At 54.1% G+C, this 9,418-nt stretch overlaps 1 protein-coding gene across 5 annotated transcripts; it reads right to left on the bottom strand.

The window, feature by feature from the left end:
* Positions 1 to 712: 712 nt before the first annotated feature.
* On the bottom strand, positions 713 to 8,261 carry OTX2 (orthodenticle homeobox 2). 5 transcript variants are annotated; one of them, XM_079309775.1, is made up of 4 exons: positions 8,138 to 8,261; positions 4,488 to 4,707; positions 3,944 to 4,116; positions 713 to 2,690 (listed from the first exon to the last, which is right to left on the bottom strand). In XM_079309775.1, the coding sequence occupies exons 2-4, from the start codon at positions 4,582 to 4,584 to the stop codon at positions 2,070 to 2,072; spliced, it is 891 nt and encodes a 296-aa protein (XP_079165901.1). In that variant the 5' UTR covers positions 4,585 to 4,707; positions 8,138 to 8,261; the 3' UTR covers positions 713 to 2,069. The 5 variants fall into 5 exon arrangements, with proteins under 5 accessions (XP_079165901.1, XP_079165904.1, XP_079165903.1 ...); XM_079309778.1 differs by having other exon boundaries at positions 3,944 to 4,095; XM_079309777.1 differs by lacking the exon at positions 8,138 to 8,261 and adding an exon at positions 6,484 to 6,505.
* Between the last annotated feature and the right edge of the window lie 1,157 nt (positions 8,262 to 9,418).

Here is a 9,418-nt window from a genome sequence, read left to right as displayed (position 1 = left end):
CTGTGTCATCCCTCGTGCTCTGCAGGCTCTGGTGGCCCTGGGTGAGTCACAGGGTGCTGGTGACAAACCCTGGGGGACAGCAGGTGACAGGGTGCCGGGGCTTTTTCTCCAGGTCTCTCCCTTTCCAGAGATCAAGTGTTTTGCTGTGCTAAATCCAACCTGAGTTCAGGGCTCCAGTGCTGCACACAGGAAGGAGAGAGGGAGAAAGAGGAAGAAGGACAGAGAAAGAGCCACCAAGAAGGTGGGAAGAGCCTGATCCTGCGGGCTGGGGCTTCAGCCTGTGAGAGTGGAGCTCAAACACTCGTCCCTCTCCTTCCCCAGCACCTCTTCTCAGAGCATCCTGCATGGTCCAGGTTCCCCCTTCTCCTGCTTGCAAAGTTTATGGCTCACCCCAAACACACAACTGGGGATTCCATCCCCTGATAAGCCACAGAGCAAACTCATCCCTCCCTCCCCACGAAGAGATTTGGCGAAGCTGGGGTGGGAAAGGTCACGTCAGCCAAGATCTGCTTGTAATGAAAGTTTTTTGATTAAAGATTTTTTTAAAAATATAACACCCCTCCTTGATTTTGCTTGCTTCACCTCGGGGAGCTGCCAGCAGAGCCCCTTTTGTCAGCCCTGCAGAAGCAGCCAGACCCTCCTGGTCTCCCGTGCCCGGCTTTGCTCCTTCTCCATCACTCGCCGGCCGTGATTAAAATGGAAGACAACCATCAAGTGTGCTAGAACCATTTTAATATAATTATACATATCTGCCAAATCCAGGAAAAAAAAAAAAAAAGGTTTATGCATATATATCTTTTTTTTTTTTTCTTTTTTTTTTTCAGTTAACATCTGCAAGCATAAACGACAATGAATTTCTCGGTTTAAATTCATCCAGGTCAGAGCAACTGCCCAAAGTCCTGTTGGATTTGACGGTTACTGCCAGCGTGGCCAGCAGTAAGTGAGCTCCAGAGGAGTTAAATGTCCTCGGGTGGGGTATTTTCGATCTTTCCTCTTTCATTCAGAGACAGTTTGTTGTAAAAAGTTTCAGTGCAGTTCACCTCGGGTGAAAGGCGATTGTGTTTTTTGCGTTTTTCTTTTTTTTTTTTTTCTTTTTTATTATTTTTTTAAATATATATTTTTAATTAGGTTTTGTTTTTTTTTTTTAAGATGATAATAGGTAACTCAGTTGCTCTGAATTTCACTTATAATTATAACCTATTTAAATCACAGCAGAACTCCCGCTGGTGCAGAGTTCATAGTTGCATACAATACAGGAGATCACAGTTTTGAAGTCTAGCACAGATTAAAAACCACAGATGTACCATTTATATAAGACACACACTGATTGTCTCTTAAAAACTACATATTGACTCCTTATGAACATTATCTTTTTTTTTTTCTTAATCTTTAAATAAAGTAGTGCAGCTAGGACAATCAGTCACACAACCCACACAGCCCTGAACCAAGTTCTCCGGGTGCCAACTTCAGCAAGTTGGGCATGAAACAGTTGGATGAGCTCGAGAGAGAAAGAAAGAGGGAGGGACAAAAAGAGGGAGAAAAAGAGAGATGTTGTCCATTCTGAATATTTGAACCGAGGGTTGGCTAACACATTGGAAACCTCTGGGTGAAGGATCATCTTTCCACGCACACACAAAAAAAGAAATAAAAACCTAGACTCTTTTTTTTTTCTTTTTTTTCTTTTTTTTTTTTCTTAAAACTGGCCCGCAGGTGGGAAGATCTCCCACCTCTTCCAAACAAAGAAACCCAACAATTGGCTAAAACTAGAAAGAACACAGATGGGTCTGTCTGGTTTCTGCTCACTAGATGATCTGTCCGTTTAAGGCCTTCCTCCTCCGTTTTTCCTCTTTATTATTCCTTTTCCAGAGCGTCTGAGCAGGAGATGAGTCTGAACGGGATCACACCAACACTGTCCCCCTCTTGTTGCCATCAGTTTTTTTGTTTTTGTTCGTTTGTTTGTCCGTGGAGTTATTTTTCTCTTTAATTTAACCAAGACCTGACTAAAACTGGAGCGCTCAGCCCAGCCTGTTCGTTCTCGTCGCGATTTCTCTCGGTACCACAAAGGTTCTTCACAAAACCTGGAACTTCCATGACGATGTCTGGTCCTTATAATCCAAGCAGTCAGCATTGAAGTTTAACTTCCAGGAGGCGGTTTGGTCTTTATAATCCAAGCAATCGGTGGTGGAGTTAAAGCCCAAACTGGAGGCTCCGTAGCCCTGGGTGGAGAGGGAGGCTGGAGACTGGTTGAGGTGGCTGGTGACCGCGTTGGCACCCATGGGACTCAGGGTGGCCCCCGGCCCGGGGAGCTGGTGGTGCATAGGGGTCAAGTAAGATCCACAGTCCATCCCTCCGAAATAGGAGGTCGATCCAGCGTATCCTTGGCTGTAGCCTGATGCCTGGGTGTAGGTCATGGGGTAGGATCTCTGCATGCAGGAGGAAGAGGTGGACAGGGGGTCTGAGAGCGGGGAGATGGACGCCGGGCTCCAGATGGACACGGGGGCGCTGCTGCTGGAAATGGTGGGGACTGAGGTGCTGGAGGGGGGAGTGAACTGCCCGCTGGTCCCGCTCTCCGAACTCACTTCCCGGGCTGGAGAGTTCTTCTTTTTAGCCGGCCGTACCTTGTTCTGGCCCCCGTTCTGCTGCTGCTGCTGCTGCTGCCGGCACTTGGCTCGGCGGTTTTTAAACCACACCTTGAGACAGAGACACGAGGTGGGGAGAGAGAAAAAGGCTGGGGTTAGGGGTGCACGGGCAAACCCAAGGTGGAAAAGAGATGGTGGCAGGGAGACCTAAAATTGTTCCCCCAGAGCTGAGGGTTTGCAGGCTGCTGCAAGAAAAGCTCCGGGGATCCCCCTCCCTGAGATCATTAGCAGTAATAACAAGTGGAAATCACAAATCAAACTCCTTAATAAGGTCACTTTTGGGGAGAAGGGGAAGCATTCCCTCTGTGCTGTTTGCCAGCTGGGGACCCCCAGGAATCTCCGTTTAAGGCCCATTGAAGTCGAGCCCTTAATTAGAAACAATAGAACATCAGAAAAGGAGGGAACAATTAGGGAAGCAGAGGTTTGGGATGGGGAGAGGGGTAAAGATGCCTGATTTACCCACTGAACAGGCTCTCTGCTCTCACCCCCTTGGCCAGAGCTGGCCCCTCAGCCAGGGCCCAGGGGGGCTGGATCTGGGGAGGTTTTGTAGGCAGGAGGATGGGGTTTGGTGTGGGGATATCCCAATCCCAGCCACTCTGCTCCACGGGAACACGGCACCACACAGCCTCGGGCAGCCTCATCAGGAGACAAGTGGGAGGGATGGCTTTGGAAATGCCCTGCCACTGCTGCTGGGGTGTTCAGGACGCTCCTGCCCTGCCAGCAGCACCTCCAAAATGCTGCCTGAATGGGGTCCCTGCAGAGGACACACAGCCCAGCCCCAGGAGAGGGGCTCTCTTCACCAAAACAGCCCCTCTCTCATCAAAGTCCCCTTCAGAGGGGGAGGAAGCCCCCAGTCTGTACTGGTGTGAGCTGGGATCCCAATCTGGCCCAGCTCCGGGGATGTGATGATCCTTGGGGAGGGGGGAACCCTTTATGGCTTCTGCAGGGTCCCCAAGCATCCGCAGAACAGGCTGGGATTTTGGGGTGCTGGGTTTGGGGGTATGGAAGGTTGAAGAGCTGGAATCCAGGATCTGCACAACACCCTCACAGTGCAGGGGGAGGAAGGGGGGCACACCCCAACCCTGGGGATGCAGAATGCCACCACATCCCCTCACTGAACCCCCGGCCATCTCTGAGCCTCCTTCACCCCCCACAAGGGCTTGGTTTGGCTTCAGGACTGAATCCGTGCCCTAAAACCAGTCCCTTCGTGTCCCCCTCTGTCAGGCACAGGCCAGCCCGACCCCTCCACTGCGGTGGGGAGGGGGAGGGCAGGCCGGGCTCTCCGGAGCCGCCCCGCATCCTACCTGCACTCTGGACTCGGGCAGGTTGATTTTCAGGGCCACCTCTTCCCGCATGAAGATGTCGGGGTAGCGCGTCTTGGCGAAAAGAGCCTCCAGCACATCCAGCTGCGCCCGGGTGAAGGTCGTGCGCTCCCGCCGCTGCTTTCGCGGGGTGGCTGCGAACGGAGCCAGAGGCCCTGGCTGTCAGTCAGCGGCCCCTCAGACCCCGGTGTCCCCTCCAGACCCTTCCCCTAAAGGGCACCCACATTCTCTCCCCTCTCCCGGGGGTCCCGCACCCCCAGGATCAGCCGCAATCCCAACTCCGCATCTCCCCTGCACGCGTTTGGAGCATCCTGGCCCCATCCCCAGCATGGGGGTCTCTCCTGTTTGTAGCCCCTTTCACCGATAAAAAGTTGGGAGTGAAGAAGAAGGGAGAAGGAGGGACCCCCAAGCCCTCACCCACCCAAGCCAGCCTGATCCCTGGGCATGTTGTGCCTCCAAAATCCCAGCGGCTTCTCCTCCGTGGTGCAAAAAGGGGGAGGGAAGAGGGAAGAAAAACGTGGCTTACCGGGATAACCGACGGACGGATGCAACAAATCCATGCCCGAGGTTGTGAGACTCAGGCCATTGACTGCATAAGGTGGTTGCTTAAGATAAGACATCATGCTAAAGTTGTGGCGGGGAGGAGAGTTGGCCGAAATCCGGGCGAGGGGGAGCCGGCCGAGCGCCCTGCCTGCCCCGGGCGGTGCCTGGGGGAGCCGTCGGGCGTGGGGGGGGCCGCCAGGTGCCTGCGCAGGAGGGAGAGGAGGGAGCAATGCAGGGATGAAGGGGGAGTCAGGCCAGATCGCTGCCCCCCACCCACCTCCCACCCCTCCCCGCTTTTATCCCCTTTACCCCCCCGTCAATCCTCCCGCTCGGACCCCAGCCGGATTTGGGAGCTAGGAGAGACTGACTAGATAAACGCATCTCTCCCCAAAAAGGGCGAGGAGGGGAGGGAAGGGGGGGGCGCATCCCAGCCAGTAATTACTACCCGAACAAAACCCCCCCATGCCTTCAACTGCCCGCATTGTACGGCGGCCGGGGGCATTTGCATAGGATTCCCGGCCGGGCACCGGCTAATTGTCTCAAGCAAAACTTGATTGGGGCCATTGGCAGACACAAAGAACCCCTCGGCTAAATAAATAATGCAGATAACAAAGCCCAAGGGTGAGAAACAAAGAAACAATTCAAGAAACCTATCTCTCCACTAGTCTCTTGCAAGGACTTTAATTATCCCAGGTTTGGGCAACATTCAAACCTTCCCCCTTCTCCCCCTTTTCCCCTTCCCCCCGACGTTGCTGCATTTCAGAGCTCAAATGCCCGCTCGGGAAGAGCCAAACTTTTCTGCCCTCCCGCCATCATTCCACGTCTGCAGTAATTTCCACCGGCCATTTGCACCTAATTAGTACTCCGGGTAATTAGATTTGGAGGCAAGTAACAGATTTATTGGGCTTTCAAGAAACTCTTGATGACGAAGCTGAAGCTAAACAAACATCTCTGTGCTGAGCGGCTCCGGGACAGCCCCGGTCCCCGTTCGGGCTCCCCCGGCCCGCTCGCTGCCCCGACGGGACCGGGCTCTCCGCACCGGGGAACGAGGGTGGATCCAAACATGCACTCCAAAAAAAAAAAAAAAAAAAAAAAGGAAAGAAAGAAAAAAGAAAAAAAAAGTGTACGGCAAGGGGCCAAACCCGGACTCTTGAAGAGCTTAAGGCTGTTTTTCCCATAGAAAATATTTTTTAAAAAATCTTTTTTTTTTTGCGCAAAAGCTCGCCCTTCCCTCCATTCCCAGCGGCCGTCAGGAAAACGAACTCCAGCACAACTTTCTTCCCGGAACACCCCAAAACTCCGTGTTTCAGCCCAGCCGACTCCCCGGTAGAGCCAAGCGCTGCCGGGGGGCTCCTGCCCCGGTGAACCCCCTCCAGCTCCGTCCGTGCGGATTCTCCGCGGCGCGGAGTTTTCCTTTCTCCCCTCGGGGAAGGAAGGGATTTGAGGTTAACAAATGCGCGCATCCAGCGCGGGGTGTGCGGGATCGGGCCCCACTTTTAGCATCACCCCTTGGGAGAGGCCGAGCAGAGACGATTCCACCGAGGGGAAAATCCCGCTCCGCGCCCGCCGCGCAAGACGCGCGGGAGAGCAAAGAGAAGGGTTGCTGCCCGCTTCGAAACCAAAAATTAAAAAAAAATAACAAAGGAAAAAAAGGATTAAAAAAAATCCAAACAAAACAACAGCAACCAAAAAAAGCGCGCAAACACCTCCTCCTCCCAAAAAAAAAAAAAAAAAAAAAAAAAAAAAAAAGCAACCTAAAGCTCGGTTGGGTTAAACTCGGCGGCATCCCGCCGAGGCGCCAGCCCGGCGCGGCCGCCCGCGGAGCCCCTCGGCCGCGGCCGCGCATCCAGGGCCGCCCCGAGCCCGCGGAGCAACGGCTCCGCTCCGCAATCTGTCACCTTTCCCCCTCCTCCTGCCGCCCCCCCTCTCCGCATAGATCCCGGCTACCAGTTGCTCTGCCCTCGCTCAATAATAATTACCCCGTCCGAGAATTAATTATAATAAATGTTTTCTTGATAAACTAACGAGATAATCCGTGCGGCACACGCTCCCTAATTACGAGCCACCGGCCCCGGCTCCGCTGCTCGCCCCGGTGATTAATGCGGGGCAGCGATCCGCGCCCGGGCGCGCAGCCTGCGCCGCTGCCCCGGGGCTGCGGGGCCGGGGGGGCGCGGAGGGCGAGGGGAAAGGTGCCAAGGTGGAAAAGGGAATTTCTTTCCTTTTGTTTTGCAAACGAGAGCCGCGTTCCCTGCCCTCGCCCCACTCCAACGAATTTCTGACATTTAAAAAAATTCTAATTTATTTTAATTTTTTTTTTAAATTCAGATTTTTTTTTCTTCTTTCCCCGCTGGAGGGAAGGGTTTGGGTGATATTTCCCAGCACGCGAATTTCTCCCCCGTGCAAAGGCGGCGGGGATGGAGCCGTCACCGGCTCTGCCGGGCGCTCTCCAGCGCTTCTCCCTCCGCGCTGCTCCGCGGCCGCGGCCCCTCTGCGGGACCGGGAGCGGCAGCGCCGAGCTCGGCGGGCATCCACCTCCACCGCAGGGCCGTCCGACCAGTCCCTGCCCCCCTGCAGCATCCCACCGCTTTTTAACGCGCTTTTTCCCTCCCTTCTTTTTATTTTTTAATTTATTTTTTTTTCAACTAGAGTTGCGCCTTTTCAAAATAAATAAATAATAAGCCTCAACTTCTCTAAGCAGCCGAAATCGAAATAAACCTCAGCAGCCAAGGAGGTTTTTAGCTCTAAAGAAACTTGTGCCGGTGCACAAGGACTTTTCCCCACTTTCTCTTTGTCAGCGCGGTGCGAATTCAGAGGAGAGGCCGGGGCGCGTTACTCGCGGTCGGCGTGTTTAGGAAGCGCTTTCCCAAGGCACAAAAAATTTAAAATAAAATAAGGGAGGTGGAAACCAGCTGCAGCCCCTCTCCAACCTGGATGCCATTCTTGCCATCCGTTTCGCCCACACCAAATCATGAAGCTCCGGCCCTAAACGCCTTGAAGATTTCTCCCTCTGCTCTTTCCTGCCCGGTTCTCCCCGGCCGTGAGTGCTCAGAAACACCTTTGCAAAATTACTTTGCTGAGTGTCCGCATCACGAGGAAGAGGATGAGAGGGTTCTCAGGTAGGAGACGAAAGAGGGGAGAAATTCCTCCTGTTGGTTTTTTGGGTTTTTTTGTCTCAAATTTTAAAAGTCCAGCTTGAGGTCAGGAAATAACTACAGGCCAAAGGAATAGGCCGGGGAAAAAAAAAAAAAAAAAAAAACATGAACCCAACGAAATCGCGGTGAAGCCCCGCGCAGAGCCAGCGGCTCCGCGCCCAGCGCGGGGGGCGAGGGTCGGGGGGCGAGGGCGATGCATGGGGAGCACCCCCGGCTCTCCAGATCAGACCCTTCGCCCTCTCATCCTGCAGCTCCCGGTCCCTGCCGAGCACCGACCCGGGGCTGCCGGCTGTCCCCGACCCGGGGCCGTCACCGCCCGGCCCGGCCTCTCCCGCCACAGCGCACCCCCACCGCACACAGCCTGCTTAAAAATAATATTAATATTTAAAAAAAAAATTACGATTTTAATTCCCCTCTCCCTGCATTCCTGGCCGCCCAGCGATGCCCCCAAGGAAGGATGGAGCCGGCGGGTCGGACTTACCTGGGAGCCTCGCCGGAGCCGCGGGCAGGGCTGGGGGGCGAAGGGGGAAACCTGCTCCCGGATCCTCGCCAAAATCAGAGCTCGGGCTGAGCGGGGAGAGAAAGCACAAAGCGGGAGGTTAGAGAGCTCGCCGCATGCACATGCCCACGACATCGGGGGAAAGGGGGGGGCGGAGGGGGGGTGGAGAAAAAATGTTTGAAAAAGGAGAATAAATGGGGAAAAAGGGGAGGGGACGGGGCAGGAGAGGGATGCGGGGATGCTCGGGGTCTGGGCTCGGTACATACAGAGCTGGCCGGTGCTGGAGCTGGTCAAAGTGATTTTATTTTTAATAATAGTGGCAGGGTGCGTTGGAGCTGAAGGTCTCTACCTCTCTCGGGGAGCTTTGCTGAGAAAGCGCCTCTCTGGCAACTTTTTGACGCAAACTCTCCAACCAATGGCAGGGAGAGAGTGATTGACACATCTAAGCCAGGGGGAAAATAATAAAAACACACACAGGGGGAGGAAAAAACAGGCCGCTGCTGTACCGGGGGGACAATCCAGAGAGAAATAACAGCCACCGAAATGACACCAGAATATACATTAAAAGAACCTGCTCGGTTTAAAAATATACATTATGGAGTGGAGCGGATGAAGTCATTGTAGAAATTAATGTGATGGACAGCAGAGATGGAATTAGCGAATTGCCCGGGGAAGGCGAGGAAGGGGGGTCAGCAAAAGGCTGGGGGGGCGGCTGCAATAATAACAACAACAAAAGATATTAATGTATAGAAGTAAATATTTGTGAAGGGGGGACACGGAGCCTACCAGGAGCCCCGGGCTGAGCAGCGGAAGATGGGTGAGAGGAAACCCGCGGGAGCCAAGGGGAGAATCTCCTCCAGCACAGAGCGGGGTGCCAGGGTCCCCCCAGCCCCGGGTCCCCCCAGCCGCACCCACGGATCGGCCGCACCCCAATTCCACCTCCCAGGGGCCAGGTCACCCCTGGAAGAGGCGAAATGAATCACCTGGGGGACGACATCAATGCGTTTTAAATTCTATTTTTGAAGATATGTAGGGATGAGTGTGTAGAACGGGACGTGGCGGCGTCGCGTTGAATTTGCAAATAGGGACGTGCACATGTTTTTAATGGAAATAATTTGGGAGCGGTGAGGGGCTGAGGGTGAGGAGGGCCCAGGGGGTTCCCGGCCTGGCGCACCGGAGCCGGGCACCGGGATGTTCCCCTCTCACCTCCCGTCCTTCCTCAACTTCTCCCGGGTCGCAGCACCCCGAAAATAAAGCTCAGGC

This window comes from Erithacus rubecula (assembly GCF_903797595.1).
Source record: "Erithacus rubecula genome assembly, chromosome: 6".
NCBI lineage: Eukaryota > Metazoa > Chordata > Aves > Passeriformes > Muscicapidae > Erithacus > Erithacus rubecula.
The sequence above is the reverse complement of the archived record's forward strand: the minus strand, read 5'-3'. Positions and strand labels throughout refer to the sequence as shown.

Coding starts and splice junctions, on each gene's coding strand:
- OTX2 (XM_079309775.1), bottom strand. CDS start 4,584: ATGATGTCTTATCTTAAGCAACCACCTTATGCAGTCAATGGCCTGAGT. Junction 4,117..4,487: donor TCCGTCCGTCGGTTATCCCG/GTAAGCCACGTT, acceptor ACTGACAGCCAG/GGCCTCTGGCTCCGTTCGCA. Junction 2,691..3,943: donor TGCCCGAGTCCAGAGTGCAG/GTAGGATGCGGG, acceptor CTCTGTCTCAAG/GTGTGGTTTAAAAACCGCCG.